This window comes from Lynx canadensis, chromosome C1 (assembly GCF_007474595.2).
Source record: "Lynx canadensis isolate LIC74 chromosome C1, mLynCan4.pri.v2, whole genome shotgun sequence".
Lineage (NCBI taxonomy): Eukaryota > Metazoa > Chordata > Mammalia > Carnivora > Felidae > Lynx > Lynx canadensis.
Window position 1 is genome coordinate 92,340,779 of NC_044310.1, and position 22,895 is coordinate 92,363,673.

At 43.9% G+C, this 22,895-nt stretch overlaps 2 protein-coding genes across 4 annotated transcripts in view; both read left to right on the forward strand.

The window, feature by feature from the left end:
• FNDC7 (fibronectin type III domain containing 7) overlaps positions 1 to 15,580 on the forward strand; it is a 30,040-nt gene extending 14,460 nt beyond the window's left edge. The window contains exons 7-12 of the mRNA XM_032594145.1: positions 1,510 to 1,767; positions 2,347 to 2,601; positions 3,794 to 4,048; positions 7,267 to 7,527; positions 11,861 to 11,890; positions 15,549 to 15,580. Of these exons, the coding sequence (XP_032450036.1) occupies positions 1,510 to 1,767; positions 2,347 to 2,601; positions 3,794 to 4,048; positions 7,267 to 7,527; positions 11,861 to 11,890; positions 15,549 to 15,580 (1,091 nt within the window). The remainder of the gene's footprint in view (positions 1 to 1,509; positions 1,768 to 2,346; positions 2,602 to 3,793; positions 4,049 to 7,266; positions 7,528 to 11,860; positions 11,891 to 15,548) is intronic.
• A 5,799-nt stretch (positions 15,581 to 21,379) lies between these two features.
• STXBP3 (syntaxin binding protein 3) overlaps positions 21,380 to 22,895 on the forward strand; it is a 55,276-nt gene continuing 53,760 nt past the window's right edge. For all 3 annotated transcript variants that reach the window (XM_030327814.2, XM_030327816.2, XM_030327815.2), the window contains exon 1: positions 21,380 to 21,506. In XM_030327814.2, coding sequence (XP_030183674.1) covers positions 21,458 to 21,506 — 49 coding nt within the window. In that variant the 5' untranslated portion in view covers positions 21,380 to 21,457. The remainder of the gene's footprint in view (positions 21,507 to 22,895) is intronic.

Below are 22,895 nucleotides of genomic sequence, written 5' to 3' on the forward strand. Positions count from 1 at the left end.
AAGAATATAGTCGTTCATACCTGCTCTGAAAAATTAAACCCTCCACCATGATCTTTCCAGACACTAACCAGATAAGACTGAGGGCTGCAGGAGGGGGAAGGATCATTGTATTAGTACATCTTAGAACAGACCCTATATTATGTCATGGACAAATTCTGACAAATGTCTAGCATGGCTTGGAGTTTTCTGGGATGCCCTTGCCCCACCTACATTCCACTCATCCTTAAATATCCAGTTCAAGTTCACTCCTTCTGCAAGGCCATCCTGTGCTCTTGAGACTTGATTGATAGCCTGGGCAAGGTGCTGAAGGGGACACAGTCCTCTTGTCTCAGGAGTTCACCCTTTCCCCGAGACCTGAAAACAGAGATGCCATGGCAAAGGCACTGCCTGGTGTGGAAGGCTCTGCAGCAGGACACCTGTCCTAACTTGTCCTAATTGTCCTAACTTGACCTCTAACTCATTTGAAAAATGGGGATAAAGACATTACCTTGCTAGTTCCTTAGTATCCTTAGTATGCAAAATGGGACAAATAATAATGAGAGCATGAATATGAAATAGGTCTTTGCATGTGGTAAAGCACAGTGCAAAGCATTTTTTATTAGCATCATTATTACTATTATTCTCTTCTACTAGGCTTGGATCTTTTAGGGAGCAGGGACTGTTTTATTTACCTCTTCATCCTCAATGTTTCTTATACTGTGATTGGCATATGGGAAACGCTTGATGTTTGAAGAATGAATGGAGTGAGTGATTTAAACTTAACCATATTTACAAATAAAAACATAATATCATTGTGTATAACTAGCTGGATTATAATAAATTTTACCAAGTTGAAGGAATCAAATAATTGATGCCTTTGGAAAATGGAATAAGAGGCTATCAATCAAGTCTCAAGAGCACAGGATGGCCTTGCAGAAGGAGTGAACTTGAACTGGATATTTAAGGATGAATGGAATGTAGGTGGGGCAAGGGCATCCCAGAAAACTCCAAGCCATGCTAGACATTTGTCAGAATTTGTCCATGACATAATATAGGGTCTGTTCTAAGATGTACTAATACAATGATCCTTCCCCCTCCTGCAGCCCTCAGTCTTATCTGGTTAGTGTCTGGAAAGACTGATCGGATTGGGAACTTAGACTAGGTATAATTTTTATCAGGCAGAAGAGAGGAACAGCATTTCAGTAGAGGGTTAGCAGTCTTCAAGGCATAAGGAAATGAGAGCACATGTAGGGTGGGGAATTGAGGGAATTGGTGAGGGGAGGCACAGCTGAACATGTAGGTTGGATGCAGCTTGTGATGACCTTGGACATCATGCATAGAGGATTTATCCTTTATGTAGTGGGTGTTAGGCCAAGATCACAGCTGGAAAGACCTGTAGGAGGTTCTTGGAGCAACTTGGGAGGGCTGTGGCAGAAGCTCTGGGCCCTGGGAGATCAGGACTCAATGCCCTCCTCTGACATCCTTGTTCCTTTACTGACCTCCATTTTCTCTCTCTGCTCCTGCTTTCAGCCCCCTGTTGTCCTAGCGATATTAACCCTGTGTTGGTGTCCAGTGACAGAGTAGAGATTGTCTGGTCTCCTGTCCGTGGTGCCGAACTTTATGAAACCAAGGCTGTAGATGGGTTCAAAGTGGTTGAGTGCAATGACACTGCTCCTGCTTGCACCCTCTCCGCTCTAGAGTGTGACACCAAGTACAATGTCACAGTGTATTCCTTCAGCGAAGTCCGGGGCAGCAATATGTCATGTACTTCCCGATTTGTAACCACAGGTACGATACAGCTATGATTTCCTTCACTGCTGTCTGAACTATTCACCCTAGCTATGAGCATGCCCTTCGTGATGGGCATTCAGCAAGAACTGTAAAACCACTCTTTGTGGGGACCATCAGAGCCCCTCTCTTCCTACAGAAGGGCAGAAGAGTAGGTAGAACAAGGAAAGTGGGGGGAAAAAAAACAAAAAAGGAGATCACGGGGAGAGTGGAAAGCTTCCTCAGTAATTACTTCAGCCATTCAGTTCCTCTGACTTTTGGGGGGCGGGGGGACAGGGAACTCTCCGTATTCACACCACGAGGGTTAAGACTGCAAATGTTCATCTTAATTACTTTTGCTTTTGGAGTTCAAAATGCCCCTTAATATTTTCAGGTGAGTCTGATGCTAAAAGAACCTAATACCATGTTTCCACACAAAGGCTCTGTGAATCTGGCCTACATGCTCATTATGTTTGAAAGCAGGGATGATCTCATGTTGGGGCGGTGAGGGAGGCGGGGGTGGGAATCACATTTAGACCAGATGGCACACCTGATATTTTTGACTCACACTGTTTCAATTAATAATCTAAAATCGCTTAGCTCCTTGCAGTCCCGAAATAAAAAACGTTTCAAAGGATGCATTCTCCATGATCCGTGTGCACTGGCGATCCACTAATGACGATGCCACTTACACGGTGACTGCCCAGGGGGAGAAAGGGCTGTATCGGTGCAGCAGCACGGGAGAGTCCTGCGTGATAGGGAGCTTGCCCTGCGGCTCCGTGTTCTCCGTCACTGCGGTGGCTGAAACACAGGCAGGGCGGAGCCTGCCCAGCTTCAGTGTGCCCCTGGAAACAGGTAGGTGGCAGCCTCCATCCTGAACGTTGACTTCAGTGTGGTCCTTAGAAATCGTTATGACATGAACTTTCTCATTTCATTGACCCTAACTGTGATAGAAATACATTATACTCTCTGGCCTTTCAAACAGCCCAGTCTTAGAAAATAAAACTTGCCATGTTTGGACACAGTTTCTGTAAAAATAGCATCAAAAGACTCTAATATATTCCTATGCTGACATCAAAGGAGGAATACATTGACGCTGCAAAACATTGATTTGAATTCACATTCCTCCATGACATAATCTCCTGAAACAACGAACAAGTAACCAAATGAGCTGGCTTATGTTTTCTTTCTTTGGCTCAGCCGTTTAAAACCTTTCTGTGTAAAATGCTTTCTGAGTTTCAGTTTTCTGGTAAAAGGGGAGAATGGATTGCTCGGGTGGTTGCAAATGTTAAGTTAGTTAATGCTGCAAGCACTTAGCATGGTGCCTGATGCATACACAGTAAGAGCTTGATAAAAGAAAGCTGTTACAGCTTCAAAGCACTGTGTGTGAGTGAAATTTAGCAAATTACTTAAAGCTTTTGGACATTATTTTCTCTTATATACAATGGATGGCACTTTGGACTATAAAAGTTGAAATGTAAAAAGCAGCAGAATAGAGACCATGCCCAATACTCAGGAAGATTCTAGATATCCTATATCCTGTTTAACAATCTCTGAAAATTTGAGAATTGGCTGTGATATTCTTAGGTGGCTAAAAATATTGCAAACTTTTATATCAATTAAGTACTATGAAATGCATGAAAAAGGCAACATACTTTTAATTGCAAAGGCTGTGAAATGTTATATTGTGAGAAGAGGTGAACACAGCCATTGCTTTGAAGCTTGCAACTGGAATTGTTAAAGTTGGGAAACAACAAAGGATTTCTTTCTTATTCTGAAAACATTGGGAGGAAACTCACATTACCCACAGCCAGTTAGTGCTCCGCCTTCTTGGGGAAAGCAACCCCAACGTAGAGTTGATGTTAAATGATGTATCAGAGGAAATGAGATTGCGCTTAACAAAAGGAGATTTTGCTTAATAATTAAAGATTTGAGAAGTGCAGGATACTGAATGGTATACAGACAAAATACCATTCTCTGTCATTTTCCCACAAATAACCCTCAGTGGAAATAAATCCCCAATTCTTTCTCTTCTTCCCCACCTAAGTGCCGTGCTGTCCAGCTGGTCTGACAGTAACTCAGGTCACCCAATCAGTAATCAACGTGAGCTGGACTGTTGGGACCGGGGCCCAAACCTATGTGACAGTTCTGGAGTCACACACCGGACAGTCTAAGTGTCTCACCCATCAAAACCAGTGCCTCCTGGGATGTATCACATGTGGCGTCAATTACACAGTGGCATTAAAAGCGATTAGTGCCACTGGGTTGACTGCAGACTGCACCTACCAAAGTTATTCCTCTAGTAAGTGAATTCTAAATTCCAGCAATGGAGTATCAGTATGGACTTCGACTATTTTTTTAAAGTTTCTTTCTTTCTTTACTTACTTATTCATAATTTTTTAAAGTTTATTTATTTATTTTGAGAGAAAGCATGAACTTGAGCTGGGGAGGGGTAGACAGAGGGCGAGAGAAAGAATTCCAAGCCGGCTCCTCATTGTCAGTGCGGAGACTGATGTGAGGCTCAAATCCACAAACCGTGAGATCATGACCTGAGCCGAAATCAAGAATTAAATGTTCAACTGACTGAGCCACCCAGGCACCCCTAAGTTTTTTTATTTTTTTGAGAGAGACGGAGAGAGCATAAGCAAAGGAGGCAGAGAGGAGAGGGAGGATCCCAAGTAGGCTCCAAGACGCCAGCACAGAGCCGACATGGGGCTCAAGCTCACAGAACTGTGAGATCATGACCTGATTTGAAATCAAGAGTTGGAGGCTGGGCCCAACTGACTGAGCCACCTGGGTACCCCAGGACTTTGACTATTATCAATCCAGACGTAAGCCCATCCTTCTCATTTAAAAAGATCCTGCATCTCCATTCTGCTAGCATTATAAATTCAGATTATTTTCTAAAATGTTTACAGGTTTCCTCTTGACTTGGAACCTCAAAGCGTCAGAGGCTTCTGTTGGTGGTTGATTAATTGATTCCCTTGGTAACATGGTTCAGGTATACTTTTTCTGAAGGCAGGAAGGATTTATACGGCACAGCTACCTGCTGCACAGAGTAACTCAGTCTGGCAGAGTTTCCAGAAAGCATTTAGGTCACACATTCTATTTGTCTTGAATTCTTTTCTTCTCATTATTATTATGCTATCACCTCTCTCTTCTAAACCACTCCATCTCCTTCAATGGTTTCTTATTTCAACAGGTTGAAAGAGCACTGTCTACTGACAGTATTGTATCTTGTTCTTCACAAAGAGCAAATCATTAGGGAATAGCAGGGGAAGGTAGTGGGTATGGGGTTAGCAAATAAGATTGATTCTCTTGTGTGAATCTAGTCCACTGAAGTGGCTGTTTGGGGCATGCTTTTGAAAAAAGAAAAGAAAACTCCTGAAAATGCTTTTTTAATGAGAAAGTACAATCATTAGTTCACCGTGTCTGCCCCAGGGCACGGGATGGGAGAGCTAAAATATAATTTTGCCTCCCCAAGGGCAGTAGAAAAGGTCTTCAACTAGGAGTCTAAAGATATAGCTTCTGGGGCGCCAGGGAGGCTCAGTCTGTTAAGCGTCCGACTCTTGGTTTTAGCTCAGGTCAGGATCTCAGGGTTATGAGATGGAGCTCCACGTGGGGCTCCACGCAAGCCTGCTTGACATTCTCTCTCTCCCTCTCTCTGCCTCTCCCCACCCTGATGCCACCTCTCACTCACACACTCTCTCTCTCCCTCAAAAAAAAAAAAAAAAAAAAAAAAGGTTCTTATAAGCTTCGTTGCCTTATCTTCCCTAATGTTTCCTCATCGGTAAGAGAAATTGTAATAATTATAATGCGAAAGCATTTATAACATGCTACACATACATAAGCTGTTTCATACTTTCTTTGGGACCATTATCTTTCATTAGATTTACTGCCTGCGTTCTTACCCTGATATCCAGTTCTGGGAATATGGCCCACTGCTTATCTTCACATGTGAAAAAACCTTTCTTTAAAAGAAAGAACAAATCAAATGAACCTGATTATCTATAACTGAATGTTTTAATCATCATACAACAACATTTTAATTTTTGTTACTGAGTAAGCCACCATTCAGTGCCCTGCTTGACACCTGATGTGTGTAGCCTGCTCAGGGCATCTAGCAAAGAAAACAGAAGGACCTAGTGAGCTAGCATGGACAAAGTGTGGATGAGCAAAGCCTGGTCACTTGACTCTTGTGTAAGTGACTACTCCCCAGGTGTCATGCTACTCAGGTCAGCAAAATAGGTATTTTCAATTAAAGCTGATAGCAGTTAGTGGGGCACCTGACCGGCTCAGTCAGTTAAGCATCCAACTCTTGGTTTCGGCTCAGGTCATGATCTGGCTTCATGAGTTGGAGCTCCTTGTGGGGTCTGTGTTAGCACAGAGCCCACCTGGGATTCTCTCTCTCCCTTTCTGCCCCTCTCCTGCTCATGCTGACTATCTCTCTCAAAATAAATAAATACATTTTTAAAAACCTGAATGCAGATGATTTAAATTCAATCCCACTAAAATCTTGTGGAACTAGGGCATTATGAAAGATCTTAACAAGGATTCTATACACTTGGCTCACATTTGTATACAATACATATCTGCCAAGTGGAGATTTTTTTTTTTTACTTTTTTTTCAACGTTTATTTATTTTTGGGACAGAGAGAGACAGAGCATGAACGGGCGAGGGGCAGAGAGAGAGGGAGACACAGAATCGGAAACAGGCTCCAGGCTCCGAGCCATCTGCCCAGAGCCCGACGCGGGGCTCGAACTCACGGACCACGAGATCGTGACCTGGCTGAAGTCGGACGCTTAACCGACTGCGCCACCCAGGTGCCCCCCAAGTGGAGATTTTTTGTAATGTTTGTTTATTTTTGAGAGAGAGAGAGAGAGTGCAAGCAGGGGAGGGGCAGAGAGAGAGGGGGTACAGAGGATCCAAAACGGGCTTTGTGTTGACAGCAGACAGCTCGATGCGGGACTCGAACTCATGAACTGTGAGATCATGACCTGAGCTGAGGTCGGAAGCTTAACCAACTGAGCCACCCAGGCGCCCCACCAAGTGGGGAGTTTTGGTTTTTTTTTTTTAATTTTTTTTAATGTCTTATTTATTTTTGAGAGACAGAGACAGAGTGCAAGTGGGGGAAGGGCAGAGAGACAAGGAGACACGGAATTTGAAGCAGGCTTCCAGGCTCTGACCTGTCAGCACAGAGCCTGACACGGGGCCCCAACCCAGGAACAGTGAGATCATGACCTGAGCCAAAGTCAGACGCTTAACTGACTGAGCCACCCAGGTGCCCCAAGTGGGGACTTTTTAACTCACTGTTGTTCTCCATTAACAATTCTTGGCTCACCTCAGCATCACACATGGATTTCTAATCATGTGGCCCACCACAGAAAGAACTTGAGTACCCCTTCGAATAATGCTCTAATCATATATTATTTAGGTTACTTATCTTGTTTCCCCACTGTAATAAAGGCCATGTTTATCTGATGGTGGAATAAGTGATTTGTGTCTGTTTTTATCCTCAGGTGCCTGCTGCCCTTTGGGAGTGAAATTATATAGGCTGAGCCCTAATGGCATCCGAATCTACTGGCAAGCCTCCAGGGGCTCTACCAATTATAGCACTGACCTCTACGGTTCTAAAGGCATTTTCACCTGTGCCCCAAGAGCTGGCCTCAGTTTTTGTGATGTCACCGAGATACCCTGTGGGGATGTATATACCGTGATGGTCTCACCAGTTGCTGAGACAGGACTGAAGCTTACTTTCTGTCCAAAAAAAATCTATTCAGGTAGAGCAAGTTACAACGCTTTATTTGAAACTAACCCTGAACTCAATCTGTCAGTTAAGACTCAGAGCAATCACACTTATTTGCTATGTTAGGAAGGTCAAAGAGGTGTGAAATTTCTATATGCGGCAGGCAGATTCTGGCTACGGGGATCTCAAGCTTCTTTGCAACTATGATGTTTTCTTATTATATGATTTGGAGACATTCCTCCCTTCACTGTCCCTTTCTTTTTCAGAAAAAGGACCAGATGCTTGCTGTTGAAATAGTAAAGCAGATTTAAAATTTTTTGCTTTGAGATTTGGGAATCGATTTTTAACATAGTCTCAGAGATAATGATAAACACCCTGAAATGTTGGAAATTAAGAGACTTGAATCTTTATCTGCACAGGTTCGAGAAGTTGGAGAATCAGGGGAAAAAATGAATTTATAAATCAGAAGCTAGCTTTGGAAATATGAGTGGGCAGGCAGTCTGTGGTCACAAAACATGACTGTCAACAGCTGCCATCTCACCAGAGCTGGCAGAAAAACATTAGCAATTCCCCTGTTCTGTCTTCCAGCACCTTCTGCTACCTTGCCCAGAGCATAGACATATATTTTTCATATACTTCTAAAAAATAAATTTTAAGAGAAGAGATAAGGCCCTAGAATTTTATAGGTGATCACAGGAAGAGGAATAAATACTGACTCAGAAACCTTTACTGATAACCAGAATCTAAGAATTTCTAATTATGTATAGGTAACAGGAAGGTTCAAATGGCCCCTGGAATGAACCAGGCCAGGTTTTCTTAATACTGTTCTTGCTGCCCTTGGGTGTCATGCTCTGATTCCTTGTATTTTCATTATCTTGTCCACAGAACAAGCTGGCCCAAAGTACTGCCCTATGGGAAGGGACAGATTTTAGGAAAAAGAGACTCAATACCAGTGTTTCATCATATTTGTATTGTTTTGTAATTTATCAAGTGTTTTCACATTCAGTATCTCATTGAATGCTCAAAATAACTCTATAAGGTAGATTCAACACGTTTTATTAGCTCCAACATATAAATGAGAAAATTGAGGCTTCCAGCCTCTCAAATCTCTTATCTATAACTCTTCTAACCTCTAAATTCATATTCAAACTTGATACCTCTACCTGGAGGTGCCCCAAGGCATTTCAACTCCTCAGGGCAAAAGGGAACTCCTGATCTTCTGCAGTTTCTAATCTTCCTCCCCGCATCCTTATTTCAGGTACACAAGCTAGAAATCCTTCAGTCAGAGGTGCTTAGGTGGCTCAGTCCGTTGGGCCTCTGACTTCGACTCAGGTGATGATCTCACCATCCGTGAGTTCAAGTTCTACATCAGGCTCTGTGCTGACAGCTCAGAGCCTGGAGCCTGCTTCGGATTCTGTGTCTCCCTCTTTCTCTGCCCCTCCCCCACTAGTGCTCTGTCTCTTTCTCTCTCTCAAAAATAAAATAAAAACATTAAAAAAATGTTTTTAAGAACCCTGGAGTCAGCTTCAGCCTCTCCTTTACCCTCTATATTTAAGGGGTCTCCAAGTCCTTGTCCTATTCACTTTGTGATGTTTTAGGGTTTTTAAAAATATTTTTAAAAATATTTTAAGTAATCTCTACACCCAGGGTGCCTGGATGGCTCAGTGCATTGAGCATCTGGCTCTTGATTTCAGCTTAGGTCATGATCTCACAGTTTGTGAGTTCGAGCCCCACCTTGGCCTCTATGCGGACAGCATGGAGCCTGCCTGGGATTCTCTCCTCTCTCTGCCCCTCCCCTGTTCTATCAAAATAAATAAATAAACATTTTTTCAAAAACTTAAAAGAAGAAGAGTAATCTCTACACCCAACATGGAGCTTAAACTTACAACCCCAAAATCAAGGGTCACATGCTCTACCGACTGAGCCAGCCAGGTACCCCACAATGGTTTTTAAATCTAACTTCTCTTCTCTCCTATACCTACTGCTATATGATAGGCCCTCACCACTTCTCCCCAAGACTACTGCCCCAGTGTTGTCTTCTGGAGCTCATGCCAGCCTCCATGCTATTATCAGAGTTGTCATTTCCGGACACTGATCCAATTATGTTTCCTTTATGCTTCAGAATCCTCAAAAGTGTTCCATTGCCCCATGGGATAAAAGTCAGTACTTAGAGCATGGCATTCAAAGCTCCTCACAGTCCATCCATAGTTAGTCTTCCTACACTTGCACTGTTCAATAGATATTTAACACAAGCCATGTATGAAAAAATTTAAATTTTCTAGTAGCCACATTAAAAAATTAAAAACAAATAGGTAAAATTAATTTTTTAAGTTTATTTATTTATTTTGAGCAGGGAGGGGCAGAGAGAGAGAGAGAGAGAGAGAGAGAGAGTGAGAATCCCAAGCAGGCTCTGTGCCATCAGTGCAGAGACCAACATAGGCTCGATCCCACAACCCTGAGATCATGACCTGAGCTGAAATCAAGAGTCAGACGCTTAACCAACTGAGCCACCCAGACTCCCCAGGTAAAATTAATTTAATTATATATTTTAGTAATCCAACGTCTCCAAAATATAATTTCAACATTAAATCAATGTAAAAATTTCACATTATTTTTTTCATACTAAGTCTTCAAAATCTGGTGTTCATGTAATACAGCATACCTCAGTTCAGACTAGCCACATTTGGAGCCCTCAGGAGCTACATGTGACAGGTGCCTGCTGCGTGGAACAACACAGTTCTAGGCTCATTCCACAATATCTGTCCTAAGAGGACTCTATTCTCTAGCATAGCCGCATGGAATCATTCCCACACACCTGCCCTCACCACACACATATACCGTGCCGTACCATGCTTCTGAGCTGATGCAGTACTCTTCTCTTTGCCTGGGATTCCACCTCTGCCAAGGGAATTTCCTCTTCTCTGTTAAGTCTTCTCCAGTTTTTAAAAAAATGTTTATTTTTGAGGAAGAGAGCGAGCATAAGGTGGAGGAGGGGCAGAGAGGGGGACAAAGGATCCAAAGCAGGCTCTGTGCTGAAAGCAGAGAGCCTGACTTGGGGCTTGAACTCATGAACTGTGAGATCATAACCTGAGCCGAAGTCAGACCCTTAACTGACTGAGCCACCCAGGTGACCCAAGTCTTCACCAATTCTTAGAGGCTGATTAGTCTTTGTGCTCCCTCTTTTGTGGCCCCATATCACCCTTATCTTTACCCCGCCATACAGCTGTGAGTTGAAAATGTGTTATTTCTCCTAATAAATAGTAATCTTTGGACTCTCAACATATAGCACATAACTATCTCCAATATATTTTAAATTAAAAAATGAATGAGTTTATGTGTTTGCCTATGATCCCACAGCCAGTATGTCAGCCACTAGAAGACCTTGTTATCAGAATACCCTCGGAACGCCTGGGTGGCTCGGTCGGTTGAGTATCTGACTCTTGATTTGGCTCACAGTTCGTGAGACTGACCCTCGTGTCTTGCTCTGTGCTGACAGCATGGAGCCTACTTGGGATTATCTCTCTCTGTCCCTCCGCTGCTCGTGCTCTCTTTCTCTTTCTCTCTCAAAATACATAAATAAACTTAAAAAAGAACTCTATACCCTCTGGCGGGGTGCCATCGCAACCTGTAGCCATTCCATATTAGGAAGGATGGGTGTTTAGACTCAGGGAATCTGCTTTTGCTCCATTTCTCTGGTAAAAATCAGGCCTCTGAGGAAAGTTCTTTCTTTTTGTTTTTTGGGTTTCTTTTTTTCAATATCAGTGATGCCTTCCTTTGATTATTAGGACGATATTATAAATGATAATAATGACCAATATTTATTGAGTGTATTGCCAGGCACTGTCCTATTAACTCAATTGATTCCTATAACCACCTTATGAGGTCGGTGCTCTTATTCTTTACCACTTTACAGATAAATTAAGGCACAGAAAAGGAAAGTGACTTGTCCAGGGTCATACTGCTAGCTGTATCCTCTTATCACCCAAGCCGGTTCTTATTCATTCTTTGGTTCACTTTTCCACTATTCTTTTTTTTTTTTTAATTTCTTTTAACATTTATTCATTTTTGAAAGACAGAGAGAGACAGAGTGCAAATGGGGGAGGGCCAGAGAGAGAGGGAGACACAGAATCCGAAGCAGGCTCCAGGCTCTGAGCTGTCAGCATAGAGCCCGATGCGGGGCTCGAACTCACGGACTGTGAGATCATGACCCAAGCTGAAGTTGGCCGCTCAACCGACTGAGCCACCCAGGTGCCCCACTTTTCCACTATTCTTTGAGCTATACCTTCACCATCTTTTTTTTAAGTATCTTTAATATTTTAAATATGTCAGTTAATACATATAAATGCTTTGGTTGTTATTCATTTCAGTAACCTGCTCTGGAAGTACACTTGGAATGGGTAAGTCCTTTTTCTCATGGATGAAATAGATTTTTGTTGTTGCTCTTTAGGGTGACGTAATGAAGCTGACTCTTTCTGTGATGTGAGTGGTTCCTGCCTCCCCTCCCATAACCGTTTCCCCCTATTAGAATGCCTCCCCTCAGATTCCACCAGTTGAAATGAATTCCTTTGCATTCGGAAGTCTTTTCAGTCTCCCAGGATCCCACGGGAAAATGTAAATACGTGTCAGAGAGGCTGCCGCTTCCTCCTTCATTTCAGAGACTGGTTCCCAGCCCTGCTGTACGTTGAGTCATCTTGAGAGCTTAAAAGTAACTGATGCCTGGGCTTTATCCCCAGAAAGTCTGATTTAATTGGTCTGGGGTAAGTCTGGGCATCAGGATTTTTCAAAGCTCCTTAGGTGATCCTACAGCGTAGCCAAGCCTGAGAACTGCAGCTTTAGAGCAGGCCTTCTCAGACTTTATTGTGCATGCAAATCACCCGGGGTCTTGTTAAAACCAGATTCTGATTTGGTAGGTGTGGGAGGATCAGAGACTTTGCACTTCTAACAAGGTCCAGGTGATGCCGGTGACATTGATGCTGCAGGTCTGACCACCTAGTAGCCAGGTGTTAGAGGGAAACTGTTAACAGCCTGCAAAGAGCAAGGATGTCTGGTTTGCATTTACATGGGTGGCTATGCCAGTGAAGGAAAAGAGGGTGCTGAAGGGGGAGTTGGAGTAAGGATACTCTCACTACCTCCTTGGCTATGCTCAGAACTGACCTCCGCTGGGCTATTCTAGGTCCTACATGGAGGCTACTCTTGGGCAGGGCATGACCACAGAGCTGTGTGTGCTGGCCCAGTGAATAGCATGTGCTGCTTTAAAGGAATCCTTGCCACATCTTCCAGCGGGCTGCTTGGTTTGGGGCTTTGAGAAAACCCCCAGGGAGTATTATCAACCCCAAACTACAGACAGGACATACATACACACACACACACACACAGAGCCACATGCCCATTCAGACATGGCTGACTTTAGAGGGTATGAGTGGAAATGAAACTTTCCCATCGGTAAACACCACAGGAGAGCCTCCCAGACTGGGCCAGCTCCCCATCCAACACTTCCTTCCATTGACAGGGATTGGGTCTAGAGTCTCTCTCCACTGCCTGTTCTCCAGGTTCAATGACTCTCTGAGCACAGCAGGACACATGCTTTCCAATTCTTGTCCCACCTGCAGATCTGAAATAAGCACAATCCCTATTAATTTTTAAAAGTGTTCTGTCTCCAGTGACTATAGGGAAACCTGCCTGACTTATTAAAAACAAACTGTGAGTGGGCACCTGGATGGTTCAGTTAAACATCTGACTCTTGATTTCGGCTCAGATCATGATTTCACCATTTTGAAACTGAGCCCCGTGTCAGGCTCTGTGCTGAGTGTCTGTGCTGAGTCCTCATGACCATGAGCCCTGGTCTTCAGTGAAATGTACACAGGCCTGGATCTGCATTTTTGGATCCTATATCCAGTATTATGGCAGTATTTAATCAGTGTTTCCCTGAGACCCAGAGGGGTGGTAGAAGGGACTTGGGGGCCTCTCGGAGGAGAGGAGTGGTATGTTATAATACTGGCCTTTCCTAACATTTTGTTAAAGAAAGAGTTGCAATGGCTCTTTAAAAAAATGCTTGAAAACCATCATGCTTAGACTTTGCTACTCATCAGCATCACCAGAAATCTTGTTCAAAATGTAGTCTCGGGGGTGCCTGGCTGGTTTAGTCAGTAGAGCATATGACTTGACCTCAGGGTTGTGAGTTTGAGCCCCACCTTGGGAGTAGAGATTACTTTAAAAAAATGTAGATGTCTAGGCCTGTTGAGGTGGGATAGGGTCTGGGCCTCTGCAGTTCTATCAGTTTCTCAGGTGATTCTGATACTCTGGAATTTGAGCAGTAGTGCTCTGGTCAATACCCTCCCTCCCCTCTTCCTCTGTCCCTCTGGGCTGCCCCAGGTTGTCACTTCTCCTTCCTTAGTGAGGTTCAGGCTTGAGCCTGAAATCTGACACTCTCTTCAAGTAGATCCTGAAGCACTCTCAAAAATAAGAGTAAGCCAGATCACTTGAGAGTCTCTACATCATACAGAATTCATTATTATCTAAGGAGGAATTACTGTTGTCTCTCGGTTTGGCATTTCTCTTCCTTATACACAGGACTAATCAAATTGGGTTGCTGGGGGACATGGGGCTCCCAGATACACTAAGGGAAGCCTTGGGAATCTTGTTGGTCTAAGACTTTTGGTCTTCTTTGTCTCTTGGATTATCCTGAAGTTTTCTAACAGCATGAATGGATTGTTTAAGAGACAGATCTGGGTTCAAATCCCACCGCTATCCCTTACCCTTAGGCAAGTTGCTTCAACTCTCCCTCAGCCTAGGTTTCCTGAAAATTGGAATAATTAATTCATCAGATGTTATAAGGATTAAATAAGATATAAACTGTTGGACACAATGAGAGTTCCATAGTAACACTTACTTAATAAATGGTAGTTATTTTTTAATTTTTAAAAAGTTTAATATATTTTTGAGAGAGAGAGTGTGCACACATGTGAGCAGGGGAGTGGCAGAAAGAGAGAGAGAGAGCGAGGGAGAGAGGATCCCAAGCAGGCTCAGCGCTGCCTGTGCAGAGCCCAACACAGGCTCTGAACTCACAAACGGTAGATTGTGACCTGAGCAGAAATCAGGAGTCAGACACTCACTGAGCCACCCAGGCGTCCCTAAAAGGTAGTTATTACTAATTCAAGATCGGTTCAAGCTCATATCATGCTGTATTATATTATGTGCCAGTTATTAACATTGTAATGTGCTTCTTGTAAGATATTTGCGTTGTAACCTCATCCTCATAATACCCTAATTGATTCATTCTCAGAGTATGGCCCAGGGCCAATAGCAGGAGCAACATCTGGGAACTTCTTAGAAATGCAATTTGTGGGCTCTACCATAGACCTAATGAGTGATGAGTCAGAAATTCCAGGGTTGGGGGCCCAGCAATCTTTGTTTTAAACAGCCTCTGAGTGATTCTGATGCACACTCAAGTTTGAGAACCACAGCTCTAATTCAAAGCAGCCATTCTGATGCTTGAAATGTGATGCAGGTTGGAAGATAAGAGGGAAAACCACCTGGGGCAAGGGGGCTCTAACAGGAAGTAGTTTGACATCCCTCCATGGAGGCATTGTTTGTCCTCAGCATCCAACCTGCTTCCTTGTCACTCACACTTTGGGGGGAATTTTCCTCCTGGAAACTCCCTCAGCAGTTAAACAGATTTATTATGTTGTCCCTACACAGACCCCCGAATCAATAAGATTTGGTAGCTGCCTGAGAGCCCAGCAAATTGGCCTGGCGTAGAAGGGGAAGTGGAAAGTTCTTTGTCCTGAGTCAGGAGTCTGAACTCCAAGAGACCCTGGGCAGGTTCATTTCCTGAAGCAACCTGGTTAGTTAGAACCTGCTGGTTCGTTTCTTCGTGACCTTTGAACAGTTCAGACCGTCTTAATTTCCGGTTTACTTGCTGTGAAGTGCTATGAAAACAGCCTTTCAAGTCAAAAGACTAAGCTAGATTTCAGAGATATTTGAGGGCTTTTTAATTTAAGAAAATGTCTGCATATTTAATGTATCTTGTGGCTTCTTCCTTCCTTGCCCTTTCAGTGATTTACCGAGGGAAAAGAAATGCAGAATAACACACTGAGCCACAGACAAAAACCAGAGGCTGGACCTAGTGAGTAACTTCAATTGAAATGGTATGATTCCAAGGCAAAATTTTTTTGGCTTTGTTCAAAAAAATTCTTCCCGTATCTTTTGCAGAGTTGACCTCGATTGTTAGTGCGATTAGAGGTGGAAAAGCCTCTATTACGATACAAAATACCTCTAGGGTAGGATAAGCTCTTTTGGCCTTTAGACTGCAACTCAGACTCCACTTCCTGAAGGCAAGCAGATCAGGTGTGTCCTCACCTGTGCAGGAGTTCAAGCTCTGATGTGGAGAGGACTCAGTTGAGAAATGAATCCAGAAAGTCCTCTGGAAGGCTGCCAGAGTGAGCTAGCATGCTGGGAAAGTTCTGGAAACGTGAAAGGTCTGCTGAGAAGGAACTCTTTCTGAAATTTCACATCCAGACACCACACAGACTTCAACACATCCACTTTATAGGTAGTTCACAGACACCCTTGCCAAGCATCCCTCTCTCCGTTCAAAGGCTGCAAATGTTCACTTGGAGAGCTTGAAATCAAGCCACCACACAGAGACACTGCTCATCTCAAGACAGACCCCCAGCAGGACCTTGGCATAGTTTGGAGAGCAACAGCTGCCAGGGCAACCTGTAGTAACAAACACCCTCATCTTAAGTTCGGAGGAAGCCAAGTTGCTGGTAGTGTTCGCCGAGACAAAGCATCGTGTGATGTTACCTCTGCGCAAGCATCTGGGAAAGCCAAACTGCCGGCCTGTTGCTAGGAGGATTGCAGTCATGGTTTTGAGTGAGCAAAGACTTGGATGGAGCAATGGCCAAGGCAAAGCCTTACACTGTGGCAGACTGACATCCATGCATCTTTTTCGGGGAGGACCATCGATCTTGCTGGTGGTATCCCCCACTCACACTGTGCTATTTTCACCTTTGGAGAGGAAAGACAATGATATCTAATATAAATCTGTCATACCTAGAAAAATGTTTGTCCTTTGAATGTCAATAACATAATTAAAAAATAGTGTGAGTGGGATTGCATAACACACATGACCATAGTGCTACTCCCTAAAAGCATAGCCATGGAGCCAAGAATGTCTGTAGTTAGGTACAACCGTAAAACTCTGCCCAAAGGGAAGTGGAGCATGGAGTTAAGGCTTGAGGTAAGCTGGGGGGGGGGGGGCGTGGGGGGGGGGGAAGGAACTTTTTTTTTTCCTATGCCTCCTTTCCCTTTCCGTGTAAGACTGATGGGAGATACATAATGTGACACTGATAAGAGATACTACCCAGGGCATCTGCTCTTGAAAAGGAGGCAAGACACAGGTCCTCAAAAAAGTGGAGTTTGCTGCATCAAAGAGCACCAGAGAGGAGAACTGAGTTTAATTCACTTTTGTTCTTTTTTTAAAAAAAAATTTTTAATCCTTATTTATTCTTGACAGAGAGACAGACAGAACGTGAGCAGGGGAGAGGCAGAGAGAGAGGGAGACACAGAGTCTGAAGCAGGCTCCAGGCTCTGCGATGTCAGCACAGAGCCCAACACGGGGCTCAAACTCACGAGCTGTGAGATCATGATCTGAGCCAGAGTCGGACACTCGACTGATTGAGCCACCCAGGGGTTTCTAATTCACTTTGTTCTTAAAAAATAACAATTCCCTTTGTTCTTTTTAAAAAGTTTTATTTGTTTACTTTGAGAGAGAGAGAGAAAGCGTGCAGCAGAGGGGCAGAGAGAGAGAGAGAGAGAAAGAGAATCCCAAGTAGGCCCCACACTGTCAGCACAGAACCCGATGTGCGGCTCCATGAGGTACTCAAACCCACGAACCTTGAGACCATGACCTGGGCTGAAATCAAGAGTCAGACACCCATGGGGCACCTGGGTGGCTCAGTCAGTTAAGCATCCAACTTCTGCTCAGGTCATGATCTCATGGTTCGTGAGTTCGAGCCCTGCATTGGGCTCTGTGCTGACAGCTCAAAGCCAGGAGCCTACCTCCATTCTGTGTCCTCCCTCTCTCTCTCTGCCCCTCCCCCACTCATGCTCTGTCTCTCCCTCTCTCTCAAAAATGAATGAACCTTAAAAAAAAAAAAAAGATGCCCAACCAACTGAGCCACCCAGGTGCCTCTTACTTTTGTTCTTAAACACCAGTATATGAACAGGAGCCATCCACATCACAGGAAGAACTCATTGCTTAATAAAGATTCCCAGATATCACCCCTGGAGATTCTCATTCAGTATGTCTAGGACCAGGCTTGGGAATCTATATCTTCAACAAACTCACCAAGTAACACGTGGCCAGGTTTGGGAAACTTAACAGGTTTGCAGTGGTGTGCTCTTCCTTGAAGCAAAATTTCAGTGATGAGAGTCTGAGAAGTGTCAAAAGATAAACTGAGGCATACTAATAAATTTGAGAGTTTTACCAGAACCTGATTCTAATTCAGCACCACCAGAACAGAAGTAGTTAGGAGTACTCCACTGACAGGATCTCAAGAAAAGACTTTCATAGAGAAGAGACAGGAGCAAATCAAGTGTATTGTTTAATTGGCTATAGCTTAAGTGGTTTCTGTATTTGGGAAAGCCTAATTGGCTGTTTGGTTGTCCTTAGACTTTGATTTCTTAATCTTGAGATGCTTACAGGCTTAGGTTTTGGTTTGCTTATACAGGATGTTAAGGCATTAGAACCACCTTGCTTTAATAGATTTCTTGTTTAATTTAACACAAGATAGAGGGATGGGGCATGTGAGGAAAGATTTGGTGAGAAGATCTAGAAGGGTCCATGAGGTTCAGAGTGGTTCCATGCCCTATGAGGGCACCATGAACTGGGGCAACATTCTGAGCTGTGGTCCAGGGCCCATGTGAGACTGTGTGTTGATCCCAGTTGCCAGCAGGGTGTTCTGAGTAGAGTTGTGTCCATGGCTGATTGGAATGGCCAAAGAGCCAAAGGCCAAGGCCAAACAAAGGTCAGAATCCCTGATTTTAGGACACCAGGGAACTGCATCCTATATACCTATACCTTATGAATACCAGGACACAGAAAATGAAATGGTTATCTATCAACTATTTTATTTATCTATTTTTTAAGTTTATTTATTTTGAGAGAGAGACAGAGACAGAGAGAGAGAGTGAGGAAGGGGCAGAAAGAGAGGGAGAGAGAGAATCCCAAGCAGGCTCTGCACTGACAGCCTAGATACGGGACTCAAACTCACGAACCATGAGATCATGACCTGAGCAGATATCGGACACTTAACTGACTGAGCCACCCAGGCACCCCATCATCTATTTTAACTAGGCATCTGAGGCTGAGGTGCTTCAGTCAGAATTCCACAGAAGGCAATGGGGTCCACACTGGTGAACATAAAACCAAAACATGGATGTGGCACATATCATGTGCTTTTAGGTGCTTTCCACATACTCATTTCGTTCTCAGAACAACTCTATGAGCTAGATAATATTCTTTCATACAGATAAGGAAAATGAGACTCAGAAAGATCAAGTAACTCACTCATGTTTACATAGCTAACCAGTTGAAACACAAATTCTCAGGGCACCAAGTAAAAGTCCATGATTTTTTTTCATGATATTTTTATGGAGAATATTTCTCTGGATTATCATGATTAAGTCATCAGTTATCGATAAAGAAGACCTGAGAATAAGATGTTGGGTGAATGATCTACCCTAATTCAGCCCTTGGTTATTCTGGCTGTTTTTTCTGCTTTTTGGGTTCCGGTGTTTTTGTTTTTGTTTTTGTTTTTTTTCCCGCAAAGCAAATTTTTTGCCTCTGACCAGTGTTGTTGGATTTTACCTGTAATTCTGCCATGTCATGTTCAGGGAATTCAAATTCCCTGTTCAATTTGTTTAGGCAAATAAAGTAAAGGAGACTAGAGATATAGCTCAGGGAGGTTATGTGAAATTAAGGCAGCAAGGGAGGGTACACAATATGGTACAATAGAAAGGGCAATAGTCTTGGAGCTGTCCTGAGGTCTTGCATGATTTATTTAACTTCTGAATCTCAGTTTTCACATCTGTAAAATGGCAATAAGTATTTCATCTTGTTGGGCTGTTGTGAGGTTTTAGATATTACACTCATATTTAACACATAAATGCAATCACACTGCTACTGAGAGGCAGAGCCAGGATTTGTAGGTTGTGGACCTGTGTCTTTGTGCAGCTAAGGGCCACATTTGTTCTCCTATAACACACTCCCACCTTGGAATCTTCAGGGGCATGAACCACAGCTGTACTCCATGTGGTCCGAGGCAAACTTCCAGCCCCCAAGGGCTGTTCTGTTTCATTCTCTGACACTGGGTCATTCTCCTCAAGGTAGGAGATGGAGAAATTTTACCCCCTCACTCCTCTGTCTTGGTTTGACTGTCTAGGGCAAGGAGCTCCATTTTAGAAGGATGAGTCAGCAATGTCATGTCTTTCTCTGATGGCTTTGGGCTCTATCCTGCCATACTAAGCAGAACCTGATTTTAAACTGAAAAGGGAGAGGAAAATAAACGCGTTCATTTGTTTAAAATTCTGAGCAGCTGAGTTCATTTAAAGTAGGTTTAAGAGGCCAGAGCTCCAGCTTCCATTCCCATATAAGCCATGAATGGAAAAACCATTTATGCCACATGTTGTGCTTGAACCTATTTTATGGCTGCTTTTATTCGCCATTCTCTTTCTCTCCTAAAGAGCAAATACTGCAGCTTGTCCCATAGACTACTTTATTGCTTTCTGTGTAGCTTATGCCTTATCCTAGTTCCCACTATACCACAAGCTGAGCATCCTTGGGAAGTTATTTCACTATCAGTTTCTTTATCTTTAAGGGTTATAATCCACTTACCATAATACCTTGTATGTAGTAAGCAGTCAGTAAATATTAGCCATTATCATTAAGAGTATATTTCCACTTTCCTATGTGACCAACTTGAATTAAGACCATTGATTCTTTGCAAATCTATGGGAAAGTCTACTTTCTGACAGTGTAAATGATGGTTAGTGACAGATGGGGCTCTCAGCAACTAAACTGATTTCATTCATGATTGATTACTGTGATTTCACCTCAAAAGCACCATCTCAGGAAATAACTCTCTGCTTAAACTTGCTGAGTCTAAGCTCAAATCACCTCCTTTGTGAATCCCTTTTTAACAATAACCCCTTCTTTTAAATCCTGAAGCATTGATGTCCTCTCTCACACAATTTTGCACATGAATTTATGCTTGTTGAGTAAATAATTACTGTTTTATTGGTTCATTTACGTATATCATCATGAAGGCATTCGCTTTTTCAACCAACTTTTGACTATCTTCAGCATACCAGGAATTGAGTTCTCCAATGAGATTTATAATTCTTCAGAAGTGGGTCTCTCACTTCTTTGAGTTTCCTGAAAGTCCTGCATAGGTCGGGGCACACTGGAGGGAACCTCAGAGTTCTACACAATTACTATGTCCTTGAAAAATGAATACAATAGACTTTAATGGGTAAATTTTCTATTCAGTAGTTGAGGGGGCTGCTGAGTGGAGTCTATTATGAACGGCTTCGCCAGGTGAAGAGTTCTTTTGCAAAGCGAAAGAATGACCCATTCCTTTTTCAAATACCATCTGCGTGCATTCGGAGTTTTTTATATCAGGTTAACTCGTAACACACAGGCACGACTTCGCTTTTTGACGTCACGGGTCCTTGAACTTCGGCTGACAGAGAGTCCCGCTAGGGGGCGCACGACTGCCCACACAGATTCCACCCGCACTGCGCAGCCTCCGTCCAGGCGTGGGCGGGAATCCCCTGGCGGTCTCCTGTGACGTTACCGGAGGGCGCGGTCCGTGAGTGGGGGCGGGGCCACTCCGAGCTTCTTTCTCCTAAAGTAGGTTGCCAGCGGGAGGCGGCGGCTGCTCCTCCGCAGTGTTGGGAAGATGGCGCCGCCGGTGACGGAGCGGGGGCTGAAGAGCGTGGTGTGGCAGAGTGAGTGCGGTGGGGCAGGGGCTGAGAGAGGGAAGGCCAGGAGTCCGCCGCGCCGTGCCTTGCTATCCTGCCCCAGACCAACAGTCTCTTGGGAAGCCGCCGCGGGCACTTGTTGCTTTGGGACCCAGGTCCCTGTTAGGAATTTTTTCGTGCTCGCCTTCCCAACCCTATTTCCTGCTAGCCTCAGGGATGGGCAGGGTGCGGGAGCGTGTGGCCTTCTAGCTGTCGTCTGGCACCCCGTCGCCTCGGCCCGGCTCTGGCCCCGAGGCCCCGCCCTGGGTGAGCGGCCCCCAGCCCGGATTTTTCTCCCTCGGCCCTTGTGACTATCCTCGGCGTTGCTCTCGACGCTCCTTGGTTCCCCCCCGGGAGCCCCACCAGTCGGTGATGTCTCTGCACCCAGTACGGTCTGGGCACTGTGTTTCTGTAACCCGCCCCTCCCCTTCTCCTCACACTTGTTTCCAAAGACTGCTTGCTATGTTTCTTCATTTTAGTACCAAGCAGGGTTCTGGAACTACACTTTTCAATGTCTTCTAATAGAAGAAAAAAACAAAACAAAAACAAAAACAAACGCTGACTGTTGAACAGATCCTTCTTCCTGTGTTTCTAGAGGAGCTCACTTTTCTAAAGAGTTCATGAGAAGGAGCCATTTGGATGATTAAATCTCAGGGCAAAAGCTGCACCTTCACATCTCTGTCTATACTCTGAGGGCCACTCACTGCTGTTAGGGCTGTACTACTGCTTGTTGGTTGATATTCTGCTCTTCTGCCATGTCACTTACGACTTTCATAAAAATCGCTCCAAACTTAGGTCAGCTAGGTTAGAGAAGGAATGAAACCACCAAACCGGAAGAACCATCATTGTTTGGCAGCTGGGTTGAAAGTAATTATGGTCTAGTAGTGGAAAGGGAGTGACATCTAATTAGTATCTCTGACTCCGGCTTGTTGAGCAAAGGACAGAAGTGACTGAATCAACAAAATTTTGGGAGATACAGTTCCTCGTGCAAGATTAGAACTCCACATCAGTGATTGTCATAGTGCTGAACGTACTAGAACGAGTGTATAAATAAAAGGGGGGAAAAGGTTATGAGACTTCTTTTTAAAAATTTGATAATTATAAGGTTGGCATTCTGTTTTTTAAGATTTGCATGGGTGAGTTTTAAGATTTGGTAAGATTTTTATTTGTTATATATATATATGTTTATTTATTTTTTTTTTCAACGTTTATTTATTTTTGGGACAGAGAGAGACAGAGCATGAACGGGCGAGGGGCAGAGAGAGAGGGAGACACAGAATCGGAAACAGGCTCCAGGCTCTGAGCCATCAGCCCAGAGCCCGACGCGGGGCTCGAACTCACGGACCGCGAGATCGTGACCTGGCTGAAGTCGGACGC